Source organism: Apis florea, unplaced genomic scaffold, assembly GCF_048593485.1.
Source record: "Apis florea isolate Af1SG1 unplaced genomic scaffold, ASM4859348v1 contig_3696_pilon, whole genome shotgun sequence".
In the NCBI taxonomy this organism is placed as follows: domain Eukaryota; kingdom Metazoa; phylum Arthropoda; class Insecta; order Hymenoptera; family Apidae; genus Apis; species Apis florea.
In genome coordinates, this window is record NW_028256809.1 from 2953763 (window position 1) to 2973823 (window position 20061).

At 31.5% G+C, this 20061-nt stretch overlaps 1 protein-coding gene and 1 long non-coding RNA gene across 2 annotated transcripts in view; both read right to left on the reverse strand.

Annotated features, from left to right (window-relative positions):
• LOC116415064 (uncharacterized) overlaps positions 1–20061 on the reverse strand; it is a 33917-nt gene that overhangs the window by 2860 nt on the left and 10996 nt on the right. The gene's annotated exons all lie outside the window — the stretch shown is intronic.
• Positions 1058–3119, reverse strand: LOC105736575 (zinc finger BED domain-containing protein 4). The gene is made up of 2 exons (XM_012491729.3): positions 1534–3119; positions 1058–1292 (listed from the first exon to the last, which is right to left on the reverse strand). Exons 1-2 carry the CDS (start codon positions 3117–3119, stop codon positions 1058–1060), a joined length of 1821 nt encoding a protein of 606 aa, XP_012347183.2.

Sequence of the window (20061 nt, forward strand, 5' to 3'; positions counted from 1 at the left end):
TCAAACATGTACTTGTTGATCATTAATTTTCATCGAATTAATTGAAATTTCTTGTTTGAAACTCGAAAAAATATACAAAATTTGGAATCTTGATTTATCATGGATAAAGAAAATTCGAGTCTGTATAGGTAAATAATTATTGATAATGCATTTAAATAATAATAATAATAAATGTTAAATATTTATGACGATATGTAAATTTATATTAAACACTTGTAATTTGATAATAAATACGTTTATTTACACGTTAACTTTAATTTAAATAATTTTAAAAAGTCAAAGATTCATTTCAAGATCGTATCATTAAATTTGTTTAATATTCATTAAACAAGAAGATGCAATGATAATATACATATGTCTTTAAAAATATAAAAATATATGGACAACTTTGAACTAAAAACTGATTGAAAATAACTTTATTTCTTTTTCGATATCACAAACTTGTAAATGCTTTAGTAACAAAAATATGAAATAATTAGCATATTGCTTTGTTAATGTGAATAAATTCACATATATTTTAATGAATAATAAATTATTAATCGTAAGTAATTTAGATACTGTTACATTACAATCAAAAAAAATTTGTCATCATTTTTCTAGTAATTAGATTGAATTTTTAATTAATTTTGTTATTAATTCATAATTTATATTATAAATATCAATAGTAATTGCAATTATTTTATCAGATTTAACGTGAAAAAATTTTCTACTCTAATAATATTTTAATCTGCCTTTTTTTCAAGTATTGAATTTTTTGGAATACATTAATTAAATTCCAAATTCTTTTGATTGAATAGTAATGCAATGACAAACAAACGATAAAGAAAAAATAAAAAAAATAAATATAATAATTAAATGTTATTCAAGATGTCATTGATCATTTCATGATAGATATCTGTGATTAAAAATGACTTCAATATCGATAACTTATCGAAATATATAATCTTATCGTTTATGTTTCGATAATACAATTGAGATATCGATAGTGGAAACAGAAGTAAAGAAGTTGAAATAAAGAAATAAAACATATTTATAACATTATATACTTTTTTTTTTTTTAATTTAAGCTTATTATAGCCAACATGTTAATATATTTCGTTGGTAATTCCATTTCTCGATTAAACAAAATTTTACGAATTTTTGAAAACAAGAGATTTTTAGGTGCAGAGAATGAAGGTATGCATAAATATTCTAATGCAAGTTTCGAAAGTCTTGGAAACGTTGAATGGCCCATGTTATTCCACCATGTGATTGGATCGGTTTTTCTATTAATTATTTTCACATTTGCGTATCTATAAAAACAAACAAAAATTATAATTGTAACTCTTATTAGATATTTGATATTTTATTCTTAATAACCGATAGAAAATTTTTTATTTTTCTTCAATTAGAACTATCGAGCTACAGATAAAGTAATCCAACCATAATACCCAATCATAATGAAATGATATATATATATATATATTTCTAAAACTCAAAATTAAATTGGCCAAAAATCTTTACATGTTTTTAATAATTGGAAAATTAGGGTACCTTTCCAATTCATGCTTCAATGAACAATAAATCACACAATTATCAGATTCAATCTGCAACTCCTGAACCCTCTTGTCGAATACCGCCCACAAAATATTCGTTTCTTTATTCTCGTCCTTTATTTCCACTTTATCCATATGTAAATCAGAATTATCATTTTCATTATCGAAACAATAATTTAACTCCTTCATCAACAGATGTTTCGCCAATTTAACACACTCTTTCGATTGAAACGCGATATCCTTGTATCTGGGATCCAAAAATGTGGCGATGGCGTAAACGGGATTTCTTTCGATATTCTCAAACCGTTCACCGAAAAGTGTTAATAAATTGTCACGGAACAAAGTCACATCTAGCGACAAATTATCCATATTTTTCAAAGCAGCCTCCACACCATGAACGATGGGTATTATTTTTGAGATTGTCACGGTACAATCGACCAATAATTCTCTCGTAGCCTCGTGCAATGGCTTCAAAACCCTTAACACCTCGGAAATTGTCTTCCATTCGTACTCTGTCAGGGATGGCGCGTTCTTTCGTGACAAAACTTTTGACAGAACAGGTCTTAATTCGTTTATATCGTTCAACAATAAATAAATGGTGGTCCAACGATCAGGCGTGTCTTTGAACAAATTCGAAATTCTCGATGAATTTTCTCCAAGTTGATCCTTCCTCGATAATAATTTCGCAGCAGAGTTATCGAATCTAAAGAAACGAACAATATTTCGACATTTATTCACCACCTCGTTTATAATTCTGGTATCTCTTACAGCGTTTCGTGCGACCAAGTTCAACGTGCGACCGAAACAATATATCTGTCGCCATTCTCTCGTTTCGTTCACAATGTCACTTTTACCATTGTAAACCACAGTTCTTATTTTCGAAGCGATGTTCCAAGTATCAGCAACTTTTAACAAGTTCTCACGTATCATCGTTACATTCGTTTGTTTCAGACACGAGATGTGCAAAACTTTATGATGCTGGACATCATTGGCGAAAAAATGGGCGATTGTTATCATAAACGGTATTCTGCGTTTGTAATCGGTGCACAAAGTTACGGCAAGGTGAATATTCGTCGCTTTCGATAAAATTTCATTAATTTCTACGCGTTTCCGCTCGTATAATTCTGGAAGATATTCCGAGATCAAGGTATCCCTATCTGGAACCTTGTATTTGTCGTTCAACGTCCTTATGAAATTCGTGAATCCTCTTCCATGCACCGTGGAGAACGGGATTACGTTCTCGGCTACGATTTGTATCAAAGATCGTGTTATTTCTATATCTCGTCTCAAGCCAAAAAATTTTTCCGATAGATCACAAATTCTCGACGACCTCTGCCTGGATTTCGACGAGGTGGACGCGTGATTTTGGTTTCTCTTTTTACTCGGTTGGCCAGGCAGCTCCAAATTTTCTACAACATTTTTGTGACGTATACGGATGTGTGACCATAAATTCGTTGTGTTTTTACAATAAGGCACAGTGAGATTGCACTTGTTGCACTTGACAATCGCTTGTGATCCATCCTCTTGATAGTTTATGGAAAAATGTTGCCATATGGCGCTTCTTTTCACACGAATTTTAGGCATGTTTAATTATTGGTAAGAAAAATAATTCTTAAAATTATTTCAACACTGGAAAAAATTAAATATTCTTTTCTTATAAATTTTATAAAGTATATATATAATTTTTATTCGTGTTGTATAAAATAATTTTTATGTTTTTTATATTTTTTTAATATCAATGTTTTTTGCTCTAAATTTTATTTTTATTATATATGAAAAAAATATCTCTTGAATTTTCTAGAATTTTAGATTTTTTAAATCTTATAACAATCTATATTTTATTTTATTCCTGCTCTGTTACTGAAGAATGATACTACTGACACCAAATTTTACGATTAAACTGTGACGGTGATGCTATTAATGATTAGCGATAAGATATCGATAACTTATCGATAATATTATTAACATATCGATAATAAAGCGAAAATAAACGGAACGATTTATAATGCATGTAAAACTTATATATAATAAAGTTATAGTTTCAATTTTTTAAATAATTTATTTAAATGTGTCATTCATAAAGTTATTAAGAGATTATTTTTATACAATAGAAATTGTTTTTTGTAAGTAATTTGATGTTACGTGAGATAAAATAAATGTAGATGCACTTGAGATTATTTCATTAATTGGATTAGAAATAGATTATATGATAAATTTTTTTTCATTGATTAATGTTCCAGTTTCCATAATTCACGTTCGTAATAAAGATTAATTTAAAAATTAATTTTTTACTACGAGTATTTTACAGAAATTCATAAATATCTATAAATATTCCAATATTAACAAAGATAAAAATGAAAAATAATAAATATTTTCATATAAATGACAAAATCGAAAAAATAAAGTCATTACTCTCATCATATTTTATTAATTGATAGAATATTCGTGTTAAATATTTAGAAAAATAAGAGGGTACAATACAAACATGTTTTTGTAAATTATAAAATTTCAAATTCTTTATATAATTTGCTTCAAATTCGCTATAATATAATATAATATACACGTTATATCATCCAACTCAAATCATTTGAATTCGAATCATTCAAATTCGTATCCTTTAAAAAACGTGTACGTGTAAAAATATATAATAATTATAATATTAAGATGTCGAATTAAAAATTCATATTCCTTTATGTTGCACATCAATATTATCAATCAAAGATTTTTGACTCAGTGGAATGAAATAAGTTGTTGGGGCAACAGGTGAAGTATAAGGTACAATTTTTTTCGTTGCCGATAAATCAGTGAAGATAAAACGAGTCTAGCTGCCGGATTGTACGTTGCACCTGTTTTATCTTTCCTTTTTCGGATTATCTGCCTCCTTCTATTAATCTTTCTCTTCAGAATACAATTAAACACAAGACGATGGATCTTGAGTTAATGGAAACGATTTACATTTTTATGAATCGATTAACTTATTACCGAGTAATATTTATTCCCATTATTTACATACAACTTTTTGTTAATTATTTTTGATTAATTGAATATATGTAAAGTAACTATTTGTAAATCTCTTTGGATAATTACTCTTTTTCATTAATTCGCGTAAACACGGAATTTTTTTTATTTATTTAATACGATTGATTAGATGATAAAAATTTATATAATGGTAATTTTGTAATTGCATCAAGTAGCAAGGTTAGAGAGGGTTTATGAGTAAAAATTTTCGAAACTTGGAAAATTTTTTTTCCAAGTTTTCGAGAGATAAATGCCAATCGAAACATTAATCATCGAAGGCATAAATAAACGATAGAGAATTGCGGTCGAAGTTAACGACAAAATTACGTGTATATATATATATATGTATATAGACACATATAGAAGCAGGGATTGCATGGCGAGTGGAGGATATGCGGGTAGCATGTCCAATTCCCGCGCAACTGTGCCTACACCCGATTTATACCTGTACAAGAGCCAGTTCTCGGCGTCTTGGAACGTGCAGCTGACCGTTTTCCATTGCCACCTGTACCATTCGTCTCCTTTCGTGTATACTTTTCCGTTTTGCGGTCCCACACGCGCGACTTTTAAAGAGAATCGAAAGAAAAAAAGTTCGTTTGTCGCCCGTACCCCTCCTCTGCCAATCGATATCGCCATCTTTCCTTGAATTTTCGCGAACTCCTCACCCATTTGAATCTTATAGATTCATACGAATGTTTCATAACGGGAGTATTCTTATTTTTTTTTTTTTTTTTGATTAAATTAATTTTTTTCTATTAAACTTTAAATGGAAAAATTGTGCTAGAATAATTTTGCGAGCAGATGGTTCATTCTCTTTTATAATAATTGATAGATTGCAAATTTGTAGGATTTCTTTTTAATATAATTTTACTGTTTTAGAGCTTTGTTTGTTTTATTATTAAAAATTATTGTTACGCAAAATAATCTTTTAATATTTGTGATTTTTAAATAATAATATTAGTTTATAATTGTGCGAAAGCGATCTATTTTTTTTTTTTCTTCTAAATTTACGTATGTCGTCATAATTAACATTAATTCTAAATATGAATGGGGAAATTTATGTTTTACATAAAAAAAGGAGAAAAGAAATTTTTAAATTAATTAACGATATTTTTTTATGATCACATATATTGTCATCAATAAAACATTTTCTTATTTATAGCTAATTTATGTGTACTTTATATATTTTTATCCACTTTTTTTTTTGCAATACGTAGTGGGATTCTGGGTTAATAAATATTTATCGCAAATTCAGTGCATATAAGTCGGATATTGTTGAAAGTTATAAAGGCATTGGTCGAAAGTGACATTGACGTACGGTGTCTCCATAATACCCGAGCACCTGTACCTGATATAGTTGCGTCATTATTATAAAAAGAAAAAAAAAAAAAAACCTCAATTACTTTAGATAAAGAAAGAAAAATGCGGCTTTTAATTATCTTGATATATATTTGATTTTCCATTTGAAATTATCTTGACAAACTTTTTTAATAAAAATAATTTTTCTATAAAAAAAAAAAATTTTTTTATAAAAAATCTTAAAAAATTAACCTCTCATCATTTCCCTTCAACTTTCTTAACGCGAATTGAAATTAAAATATTCGATAAATAAAACCTCGAGCGGCTTTACTGTCGACTTTCGCGTTTGTTTTGGTTTCTAAAATCAAATTCGTTCCACGAATTCATCGACACGTATAACTCGCTCCGATAACATTCACGGGTAATAACATTCTATCGATCAGTAGACAGACGATCTTGGGCCGGTAAACATCGTTCTAAGGAACGAGGTGCGCGTGTAACGAGCGATGTCGATCGATTCGATTAAAAGTCGCGTGGACGAGTGGATCGCGGCGCAAGCACCGTGGTAATGCGCATTTAATGACAAAAATGAAGGGGAGTACGAACGTCTCTGGGGGAAATTTTTGCTTCGACGGTGCCGGAGCATCGGGTTGTCCCCCGATATCCGTGTAAATCCATTTCGGGATCATCACGCGACAATAACGTTAAACTTGAATCGAGTCCGTCCCTTTCATGTCGAGTACTAATTTTATTGTTAATATTTCCTTGCCTCTTTCGTGTTACGTTACGATTTATGTTTTATCACGATGTCGTTAACGAAGAATCCAATGAATTTCACCTCAATATAATAAACGCGAGAACGTTAAAAATTTGTAAGGGAACAAATTTTAACAATTTTAAATTTATTCAATATTATCATTTTGATGATTAGAGAGATATTATCATTTAGATTCTTTCGAGCGAATTGTTAACTAATATAAATCGCTCCCTTTCATAAATTTGTTTCTAAAAGCGATTGATTTAATTTTGCTTAATCGTTAATAATCTGATAATTTCAAAATTTGTCGCATTCCATCCATTTCGAAGAGTGCGGCGTTCAAAAGGGTGCAACGTGTAGTTTGCTAGTCACGTTTTTTTTTCGATATTGGCACGTACCGTGTGTCTTCACCTGCACGGCATATGGTGACGGTGCAGAACGATGATCCATGTCGATGATGCCTATATCGGGGGATGCCAGTTGGATTGAACTGCCGGTTAATTTGGTGCTCATCCCCGCGACCCACTGGTTTTCGAGGGTCGAGAGCCTCTACTTCCGTTACTTGACCCTTCCCAAGGGAGTCACGCACCGTTGATCCCATATTTACTCTCTCTCTCTCTCTCTCTTTCTCTTCTTTCTTTTTTCTATTTTTTTATTCTCCTCTTCCTTTTCCCCGTCTTACCTCATCTTCTTATTTATTCATTTGTTTCTTTTTAACCCTTTAAAATCCGTAATTTTAAATTCTTGTAAAATTCTTTCTTTTATCATCCTTTAGTTATTTGTAATTATCCCATAGAGGAGATCTAATACGTTGATCTTGACTAATTATTTATAAAATTTCGCTAACGGATTATATCAAATTTATAATAAAAAAGAATATTCTAATATTCTCGTATAAAAATTGAATTAATTTTTTATCAAAGTGTTCTTTTATACGTATTTCGATCGACCTTTCTTTTTTCATTGTTAAATCAGATCGAACGCATTAAATATCGTCACGAATAATTACCAAATCAAACTTCAATCGAATTATTATAACTCGATAATAATTATTTTTAACTCTATTTTATTAGATTCATTTCGCACCAAAATATATTCGTCAATGATAATATCCACCTATCGTTCAACACTTTATCCATTATCTTTTTCGAAAGGAATACGCCATCAATCACCGAAATCGCCGCGAAAATATGGTCGCCGCAAAATCAAGTGAAATAATAACAATCAAGATGTGTTTCCTCAGTGTTCTTCGGTATCAACTGATAAATTATTACCAAGGCAAAGGACGATCGAAGCGCGGTTATTGCATGGGCAAGGTTCATTAATAAAAGAAGTAACGTTTCTGGAAGTATGTTTTGCACCGATACGAATTGCGATGCCTCTTCTTGCGGCACACAGTACCGAAAACTGGCCACGGCATACATAACTTTAAACGAAGCACCGAGATAGCACCACCTGCCTCTCTCACCCATTTTAATTTGTCACCACGTTGTCGCCATCGACGTCGCGAGTTAAGACTTTCTCTGTCTTCTTGCCCGCCACCATGAAATCCGGACACATCGAGCACAACAGGAGAATTCTCTTCCTTTTTCGCGTGGAACGCACGCTATGCGAAACCGGCTGTATCCACTTCTTCTTTTTACATTGTCCCGCCGTTTAGCCGCAACAACGGCTAAAAAAGCCCAACTTCAACGTGGACAACTTTGGGGTTGAGTACTGTTTGTTTGTTTCTGTCGGTTCTTCCCGGAAGAAAATTTTAGTACGATTAAATTGTATCAGCATGATTGAAGGATCCTTTGATCCGAAACTCGTTTGAAAATGAAACGAGTATTTACAATATATATATAGAATCAATATATTTCTTGGATTTTATAAGTAATATTGAAGTTGGATGAAGCGAAACTCAATTGTTTTATTTCGTATAAATTAAACGAGTTTCGATCAAAATTTGAAGAAATTGCTTGCCGTTTGAATATCAGAGAGAGAGAGAGAGAGAGAGAGAGAGAGAGAGAGAGAGAGAGAGAAAGACGATGAATAACACGATACACGTAAATTTGTCCAAAAGAGGGGATATGGTTCGCAAGCAACGATGATTCGAGCATGAATCTTCTTTTATTTCGTTGGCGATCCAATTAATGGGCCACATGACGTTTCCGACGAGCGGAAATCGGTGATGGGGCCAGAGAGAAACGATCGGGAGAGGGCACACGGCCAGACCTCGGACTCCTGGAGGGTCTAAGTTAATTGTTAATCGGTAATCCAGCCTCGCTATTCTGCCAGGCTACCGTGGAAATGCCAGTTGGTTCCTGCGATTTTTCGAATCCGAAGAATGTTTTATACTTTGAACTCTCTGAAAATGTATATATATCATCGTCAAATGATTAATGAACGTAAACGACGACCGCCATATTTGAAACTTGATTTTCATGTAATTTTTGAATTTTTGAATTTGATAATGGCATCGATAAGCGTTTGAAAAGAGTAGAGAAGAAATGATAGAAGTTTGGTTACAGATATTTGTTAAAAAAAATTATTATTATTATTATTATTATTATTAAAGTTTTTTTCAAACGAAAATAATTTTTTCAAATTTTAGCTTTAACAGAAATCAAGCAAATTTTTATAAAAGGAAGATATATTGAACTCCTTCTATATTGAACTCTGTATTCCTTCAAATTAATAGGGAAGATAATTACAACGTCTGAAAAATCGGATATAATCGAAGATAAAGTTTTCGCCATAAAGGAAGAAAAAGTATTTGCTAATTTCTCGCCAACAATCTGTCTGCGGGCGCGTGCCATGTGGCAAACAGAATTTCACACTTCGATCAGACACGCCCGATTTTCCGAGATCCTAATTGGATGAAACTACAAAGACGAGCCTCTTCATCGTTCCCTTGATTGCCTAACGGTTGTATGCGTAACGGTTGAGAGCTGTGTTGTACGTTCAAACAAGATATTTCTTTGGTTGCCAGTCACAAAGGTTTGCAAATTCATAAAAAATATTACTCGAAAATAAATAAATGTATAATTTTTCATAGTTGTTAATATATCGTGTATACTCATACTGTACACATATTTGGATGTTATTAATACCTCTTTGTTGCCGCGAATAGAAAATTTGTACTCTCGTGTTCGCTATTTCTTTCATTTCATATTTTGAGAGAGGGTTGTAAAATTTGCTAAAGAGTCTGATAAACAGCGAACTTTTTTTCCAGCAGAAAAATCGTTTTTGAATATACATTTTATTTTAGTACATTCAGAAAAATTGTTGTTTCTCTCTTTTTAAAAAATGCAACTTTTCGTGTGGAGCGAATATAAATTTAAATCGATAGTGTACAGTTTTCTGAGACGATTAAAAATAGCCGCAAATATTTATCATAAAAATGAGTGTGATGTGTAATGATCAAGTAACGCGTGAGTATCTGCTTTTTCCAAAGTTCCCATGCATATAACCCACAGCAAATAAAGAGTGGCAATATAAAACGTTCCAAGATCACGTGACAGAGTATATGGGGTTAGATATATGGTTTTTGGATCCAATATATACGGGACAGATGTTCTATCATCAGTGATTCTATTTTGCTTGTATTTTTTTTTTTCCTAAATTAATTTTATATATAAATAATCCTAAAAGTTTTAAAATATTTTTTAAACAAGAGCATAAATTTTAAAATTCTTAAAATATTATATAAATTTCTTAAAATAGAAATAAAATAATTATTTCTGGCATTAAATAACATTTAATAATATACAAAAAGAATTTGCAGCTGTTTCTTTTTTAAATTTTTTTAAAACTCCAAAACTTATTGCAAATGAAAAAAAAAATAATATTCCAAATTATTTATAATACAATAATATTTTCTTCTAATTTACATGTAAAAAACTTGGACATATCGGTTAAAAATCTAATTTATGGTTAACACAATTTAACAAGAATAAAACGTCAAATATTAATATCAAAATTTGTTTCGATTATAAATTCCAAAAATTAATCCCCCAATAATGAATTCAACTTAAACTCGATAGGTATGCGCGAATCACGTCGCAAGGGGTAGATCAAACACGATTCGGGTGTCCAATAAAATCGAGGAACGCAATCGAAACGTTCTCGAGGAAGACATTACCTTTGAAACTTGCCATACGACCCTGCTGATAGGATGGTAATCCTAACAAAATGTGATTGAATCGATTGGGAATGAAATTCTGTTCCTGATCACGAGGTATGTAACTTACAACTATATATATATATATATATATGTATATAAGTTCGTTCCTCGGAGGATGGCTTTTACCTTTCTTGCTCCTCTTTTATTTTTTCGTTACCTGGCCACGTGGCGACGCGTGCTAGCCTCGGGGGACACTTGCAAAGGCCCCTCGACCGATGCCTCCGTCTGTCGTGTGCAACGCTCCACAATGTTGTAATAATAATGCTAACTATATACATCACGATTGTTGATTCTTTTCTCAGCTTTCGACGTTTATATACACGATGTGTATACGTTTAATTTAATGAGTTTAAATTAGAAATGGATATATTCGAAATCTGGAAATTACTTTTAAAAAGTTTTGAGATTTTAAAAGAAATTAAGGGATCAGAAATTAGGTTAAATTCTAAATTGCATAAAATCTTAAATTCGCAAAATTTTTTGAATCTCGAGATGTAAATTTTTATTGTAATCTAATTTAAGCTTTCGAAGTTTTTTGAATTTGAAGGACGTCGAATTTTTTTGGATATCCTATTCTTAATTTCAAGTAGTTTCAAGTTTCAAAATTTTTAATATTATTTCCACGTTTAATTTTCACCTAACTTTAGATTTCGAAAAAAAAAAAGTTAATTTTAATTGGTGCGATTTCACCAATTACGTAAAAGATATTGATATATGACATACTGGTGCATCATGATGCATCATTATCTTGGTAAAAATATAATATAAATTCAATAAACGAAGTACAAATAACACACAAGATTATTTTGTTTCGACAAATGGTCACGCAAAGATAAGCTGGTTTCTCTTTTATAAGTTAATTCGAGGAGGTGACATCTTGAACAAAGGACTGTGTTTTCTTAAGGATGCATAATTTTAATTTTTATTAATCATGTCATTGCAAACACGTCGATGAATATTCATATACAATGTAGACATATCGAAGATCGAACTCGCGATAACCGCAACCTGTTCAGTTACAAATAAACGACGCAAAGTCGAACCATATATCGTGTCAAAAGTATTCGTTTTTCAGACGAGCGATTTCGGAACCGGTAATTCGTAAGTGAAAAGTATCGAATTATATATTATAGAGAATTTGTTGTTTCATATATTTAATCAAATTATACGATAAAGAGAAAATGGTATGATTATTTTCTAATAGTAAAAAAATCTTACTTTTCAATATTCGTTGATACTACGTCACATTTATATACATTAATATTTAATTGATCCACTATCGATTTTAATAATATCCGAATGAAACGATGCTCTCCACTACGAATTCATTTTCGTTGATCATGTTTATATAACATTCCACACATTTTATTTCCTAATTATTACTTAAATCATAATTTCAACCCATAAATGCCCAATAGAATTAATGCTATAATGTGCCTAAAATGTTTATTTCACCTCTCAATCTTAAATTAATTATAAAATTATCCTCGAAGCGTAAGCTCGATGCGTATCTACATATTTATTGTTTAATATTTCAGGAGCGAATGCTCGAATACTTTCGCGTATATGTGTATATTTAAAGAAAGAAAAGGACCGATGAAAAAGTATCTCGATAAAACCGAGAGGTAAACGCGCAAGGGGTACGTGGCACACGGCTTACGGAAATCATGATGAAACGGTGTGATTGAGAAAACCGGTAGAACATTACATATGCGAGGTATGCCTGCATCGGAACGGCTGTAGGTACATATACCGATGCAATAGAGAGAGAGCATATGGTGTCCCCACGAAGACCAAGAACGTGTACCGGGTACCGTCTTCGGCGTGCAGCGAAACGGTGCAACAGATGGTGCAGGAGCCGCATGGCTCGTGCTCTGCTTCTCCTTCTTCCTCGTCTTCCTTTTCCTCGATCCAATTCACCCTCTTCTTCTACCTTTTCGCGGCGAGTTGCTTTTTGATTTCTCTTCTTCTTCTTCTTCTCCTCTTTCTTCTTCTTTTCGCGTTTTTGCATCGCGTTTTCTCTTTCCTCCCTTCACCTTTTCGCGATTCTTGTAGTACTTGCATACACGGTACACCTTCTTGCTTCTTTTATTTCATTTCAGTTTGTTTTTGTTCCTCGTTCCTCCTGTTCTCTCCATGTTTTGCTTCCTGCCGACATTTTTTCCCTCTCGTTTTCTTTGTTCCTTGCTCTGATTCTTCGTCGTTTCTTATTTTTGTTTTTTTTTTCTTGGGGGGAGTTTTTTTCTGTTAAGTTATGTTTTCATTCATGTTCGTGTTTTCTTTTCTTAGAAAAAAAGACATTATTGTTCTTTTCTTCGTATATATATATATTTTTTTTTATAAAAATGATACGAGAGTAATTCTTTATTTTCATTAAAGAAAATCCATGGATAGAGATTTTCTTTCCTCCATATTCGTTTTGTTTATTTTTTTAAAGATTGCTCTTTCATTCTTTCTCCCTTTACTCGCGATTACTTTATTCTTTCTAGATTAAATACACTTTACCTTTATGTTTTCTTAACTCTTAGTTTTTACAATTTTATAGGTTCATTGATTTTAATTTCATTGATTTTAATTTTCATTGATAATATGTTCGAATCTCTATTCAATTTTATTTAATATTTGCTTTAAAATGCCACGCAACGAATATTCTTACAACGTGCGCCACTTCTCCCCCATTTGTTTCTAAATATACGGGTAATAATAAAGTTCTTTCTTTCCCATCTTGATTATAAATCGGTTCTCACGGTCGATCGGTTCGAGCGAAGAACCTCGAAAGGGAACAACAGTCGATAGAAGAACTGAAATACACACACCTAAAAGAACACACCTGCGATATTTACTCGCATCTAATTAAATAGATCGTTGTCTTGATGTATTTTTTATAGGCTCTCAGTACGAGCAACATTATGCATATTCAAGTTGTCCAATGGCGCGGAAGATGATGCAGATAATGTTGGATTCCACTTCCGTTTTACACGTCCTACGTTTTCATCCTTTATGTCGTTTCGTTGCTTTTTCTTATATATATATATAATGTACGCGATAAACTCGATTTCAACGCTTTCTTACCGTGTGTAAATTGTGTCAGGATACGAGCTTTGTTCAGTCACTTTATTATTTTTTAATCGCTATGCAAGATCGAGACATAAGTGGTGAGTTTAGCTAGATATAGTTTATAGGATAAAATGTAAGTGATATGTTTGTTACGTGAAATAATTATAATATATATAAATAAATATATATATTAATAAATAATTATTATTAAGTTATTCCAGAGAAAATGGCAAAAATAGACAAGAGTTGTTCATTTATCGTGAATTCGATATTCAAAAGTAAATAAATTTTGAAAAATAAAAACGGAAGACACGTGCTGAGAACACGACTAGAAGACAACTACTATCTAATAGTAAAACGTATTATTCTACAAATGCACGTGTTATTTCGTAGTAACTATTGAATAAACTGAAAATAAATTAACTTCCCGCATATCTGAATGCAACAAGTGCCAACTTCTTTTTTAACGTTTCTCGAAGGGTTTTCTAAAGTCTTTCAAAAGTCACTCAAGGGTGACTTTTCTCATGCACGTGCGATAGAAAACTTACCCTAGTGAGCACCTTCTTTGCTGTACACCTGCACTCTTCTGTGTCTGTCAACAGACTTGTAGTTTTCTCTCAATATCCGGTTTTTAAGACTGATTAATATACTAATGTGAAATTGAAATTTTCATTTCAGAAATCATTTGGACAATCATCTCCAAAAACGAAGAACAATATCGAAGAGGAGTATTTCACTTTCTAAAAATCTTTTAAGAGAATGTTATTTGTTTTTAAAAAAATTTATTTTCTATATTTCTCATTTTCTTCTCCACCACAAGAAAATAATAGAACTTTCTTGGTTATCCAATGATTACAATTACTCAATATTACTTTATTTACAATATACTTTTTGTTCCAATAAATCTTGAAATGTGTAATAATGCCCTCTCGTGGCTGCACAAAGTATAATTATTATTATACTTATTTAAAAGGCCAGAGGGCACGATAATAATTGTGAAAATGGCCGTATGAAAAATGATGAGATCGTTTCGATTTTTCGGTCCGATAACATGGAAAAGATAAGAAATTCGATCTTGGTGAAAGTGTGCCTGCAAGGATTGAGACAAACGGCTTCGAAATAACCTATAGGATACATGGTATTGTGTAAATGTTTTAGACCACCTGCTACAAGATAAATTTTTATTACCTTGAGAACGAATTTAACGTTGCAAGATATCGTTTTACCTCTTTATTATAAACGCAATATATAATGCGAACATATCTAATATGTACATTATCGATCGTTGTTAAAGATCGATCGAATATATATATATATATATATATTTTGAAATTACATAAAAGCAACTTTCTTATAACTTTTCCAATATATTTTTATTAAGCGATTATTAAATTAATCAAATTTCTCTTATTTTCGTCCCTTTTTCTCATTTCAACCATGTTTACATTCAATAACACTTAAATTTTTACCGTGTAGTAGTCGATTTATTAAAACTTCATCTTTACGATTAATTTACAGATTTACATTATATCTTATCTTATCGTTCTCTTCGAATCTGATTTAATTAATATTTAAAATTTATTAAAATTCTCGCTTTCTTATTTTCATCATTTGAATCTAAAAAAAGAAGTACAAACTTATCATTCCCTCGGGGGGAGAAAATTTTAGAATTTCTTAGAAATTTTCATTAAAAGCTTTTCAAAACCAATCTAATTCAAATAAAAATTGAAATTACGTCCCTAACACCCTATATTTAAGACGAAAAAAAAAAAATAATAATAATAAATTTTAAATATTCATACGGTTCTATTGCCCTGATCAAAATGATCTAATTAAAAAACTTAACCAAAGTACTCGAGTTCTTAAAAATGGCAGATGTTCGGTGTATATATATATATATATATATTGTAACGCCATCTATGCAATATACATATATTCTTATGCTCGTGACCAATTCACCGATGGTCCCGTAACCAGCCATCGTCGAGGTTTATTGGAGCGTGACGCGAAACAGGTCCCTCTGTCCCCTGCTCGCGAAAAGTTCGGAAATATCAACAGGTGCCGTGCACAAGGATCGCTCTCTCGCACGCACCGGATAATCGCGTTCGCCACAATTACTCACTCTCTCGCTCCATTTCGACGCGAGCGCGTGCGCAAAAGAAACGCTTCTCCCGTGATTACGAAACTCCGCTTCCGGGTCAGATAAGCTTCCTTTTATTCGAGCCAGTCGCGCGCGACTGATGTGTATAAGCGAATTCGAAAGTCATTTTCGAAAAATTTACAATCATTACTTTACACACCTCGAAGCTAACTTTCCTTTGGTAACTTTTAACAAGATTTTAACAATTTTCCTTTTTTTTTTTAACGATATTCCTGTAAGAAGAAATTATATTTGCGCGTGGACAAGGAATATCGTGTAGAATTATATATGTATAAGATGCGATCGAGTGAAATGTATAAAGAAGGCAGGAAATGATTTTTTATAAAATAAATAAGAGAGAGAGAGAGAGTGAAAATTGATTCGAGCTTATAAGCTTTAATTTAAAAAGAAAATTGGAGTTTGAAAATCTAAGTTATGATTTTTATTGTGTGATATAATTAGATATATTCGATTAGATTTTCTTAAAAATTAAGTTTCAAAATTTTTTTACTTTATATCTTTTTCTTTATAAAAGACAAGCTTTGTGCTTATATATAAGCATATTCGATGTATTATGAAAATATATTTAGATTATTATAAAATGATATAGTATATTTAATTCAGATACACTTTTCATTACTTGTCTACTTTTGCTTAATCAAGTATTATTATATTAAAACTAAAGTAAACTCGTAATTTTTTCGGGATATATTTTCTACTTACGCAAATAAAAGGAATACTTTTCATATTAATAGATATATATTTTATGAAATTTTTTGCAAGGTAATTCTACGTTTAAAAATTTGGATAGCTAAGAAGAAGTAGATAGAAGAAAAAATAAATTGAATCACTATTCACGTATATAAGATACAAAAAGCAATGAAACAATAGGAACACAATAGTTACAAAATAAAAATAGAATTATTCGAAGGAATACTTTTCATATCAATAGACATATATTTTATTTTTTGCAAGGTAATTCTACGTTTAAAAATTTGGATAGCTAAGAAGAAGTAGATAGAAGAAAAAATAAATTGAATCACTATTTACGTATATAAGATACAAAAAGCAATGAAACAATAGAAACACAATAGTTACAAAATAAAACGTAAAAATAGAATTATTCGATTATCAGAGCAAGGATACGCACCGTCCAAAATAAACCAAAATTCCTGGACTGGATCACCGTACCTTCTCATTTTTTTTTTACCTCTCAACAACTTCTCGAAAATAAGATTGTACAAGCACTTTCTTTCCAAACAATGTTCCCAAAATGTTTCTTTCATCGTATCGAAAGAATAACAAGAAAAAGAAATCGTTATTAAGAATACACAGCTCACTTTCGTGCACGTGATCTGTTCTTTTATACGTCTTATTGGCCGTTAACACGCGCGAACGAGCGGTGGTTGCTGCGCCGATGAAGAACCATAAGCTTCCAGGAATCAGGCGCGGTCTCGCGGCCACGTCGCCGATGCGGTTCCGGTTTTGGTCGAGCCGACATCGTGGGTAAGCCCAAAAACGAGCGCCCAATCGAGAAACTGAAATATCCGATCCGGATGATTCTTTCGCGGGCTCCGTTTCTTTTCTCTTCGATACCGCACTTGACAAGCAAGTGCGTATTCGCAGCTGTATAGCCATTTACGGGCTTGCAACGGGGCGACGTGGCTTTTTTCCTTCCTTTCTGATCGGTGCGTACATTTTTGACAACTACCTAGCACGTATTATCTCGGTTTCTCGGTTTTATATGATAATTTGACATCGTTATTTGGATTTGGTATTATCCGCTATTTTTTCCCTATTTGCCACTTTCTGTCTGAACTTAATTAATCGATCCACTTTTAATGCTTTAAGATATTTTTATATATATATATATTTCTTTTTTTTTATTGAACACTCTTCTTCAATTTCAAATGAAAACTATGAATTTTTATTGGAATAAACATGAAAGAATTCTTCATAATTTTATAGTAACTTTCTCGTGGATTGAAAGGTGGATGAAAAAAAAAAAAATTCAATTCATTGATTTTGATACTGTTTTAAATATTAAATATTATCATATATCAATTCTTAAAATATTAAATTTTATGAGAGAAGAAGAGTCCTCGGGATCTTTAGGTTTCCGGAGATATCAAATATTAATAAAACGAATTGAAATTTTTATTTTTGTATAATATACATTGCAATGTGCGAGGACACAAAAATATTGTCACAAAGTGAAGTGTGCTTAATTAAAGAATAAAAAGTTTATCGGTAAATTTTACCGATTTCTACGTAACAACTTTCATTTTGAAACTTTTAAATAAAATTATAACACGATAATTATCAAATCTTCAACTTTTTCTCTCACAAATTACATATTCATATTCCGTTTCAATTTGGTAAAGAAACTTGCAACTTCATTTCGACTTCATTGCGGTTTGCTCTTCATTAATAATATTGCGAAATGTATATATTCGTATGATCTTTTTATCATAAACACACGGATCGGCGCCATATTAAAGGAGAAACCGAGCCCGAAGCTCTGCCATTTTGCGTTTCAATTGCGGCGTCGAAACTTTAAACCGACAATTTATGCGAATAATACCTGAAAATTGTTGAAACAACGTGGCTCGACCGTGATCAAAGAGAAAACGTTGCGAGACCAACTCGCGTGCATCGTGGAGAACGAAACCTGCCTCGCGTAACGACACAATCGATCGATCTCTGTTAACGCGTAAAAAAACGGCCAGTGAAAAGGCTTGAAACGACGTAAAAATGCTTGCAAGAAAGTTGCAATTGATCGAGGACATTTTTGGATTTTAATTGTGTCATTTAAGGACATTTCTTCTCGCTCCATTCATATCCTTTCATAAACTTTTATTATGGTCAGGTCAATTATGTACTTTTATCACTTGTACATACTCTTACAGTAATCTAGTTTATTAAACTTTACGTCAGATTTTTTGGTAATTATCTTTATTTTATTCGATGTATATTCTGCGAGATTTATAAATAGTTCTGCTTTTGTATTTAATAAATGTGTTCGAATGAAATTCGAATTATTTGTAAGTTCGAGTTGCTTTAGGGCGTACTAATAATATGCATGTTCTACTACATATATTGCTCTATGCAGCAAGAATAATGTAAGAACAATATTATAAACATTTGTAATTACAATAAAAATTTCTATAATGATAAATATATAGTTTCATTTAATCGAGTTATAATTATAAATTTAATAGTATCACGAAATAATGATTAAATAAAACGTTTCTTAAATTAAAAAAATGTAATGAATAAAAATGAAAATGAAATCAAGATGAAATGCAAATTAACATTTTATCCGTATAAAATTAATGCTACTTTCTTCACTGTATATATGATATATAGGGAAGGAAGTAATTCAAGCATAACTCTCTTATTCAAATTATTCAAAGACACGTTCACCGCATTCTTGCCACGAAATTATCGTTGCAATCATTAAAAATTCAAGACCGATTAAAAATACCTATCTCTTTTTACACCTCTCAATCACAAATTACGAATAATTCGCTCGAGGATACTTCAATATTAACCGAGTGATCAATAATTCTGTGAAGAGAAATAAAACAAACTTTTCCACGATTCAAAACTTTCCCAATCCAATTAACAATGATTATACCGAATATCGGGGAAACGCAATTAATCGATGAAAGAAAAAGAAAGAAGAAGAAGAGCTTATGAATATCTGAGAGTGCAAATAAAATCGAAATTCAAGCTGATCGCTTCGAAGCGATAAAATTATGGCTTAAAAGGGAACGAAAGAAGAAAAATGGGAAGTGTTTAATGGTTAATTGGATATAAGCAGAAACGAAAGACGAAGAAACGTTAGTCGAGTCAAGTGGACGCGGTAACACGGTTAAATAACTGGGTCGATGATCCGCGAATCCGATTTCGATCGGATCCCAACTCGTCATGAAATCGCAAAAATGGATTTTCGATCGAATTCCCACGGATTAAATGGTATATGCGATTTGGTGAACAGTGTTGGATCATTCGGAGATGTATTCTACTAGATCGTTGCACAAGGTGAATTGTCAGAAAGATATAGCAAATTTTGAAAAACTTT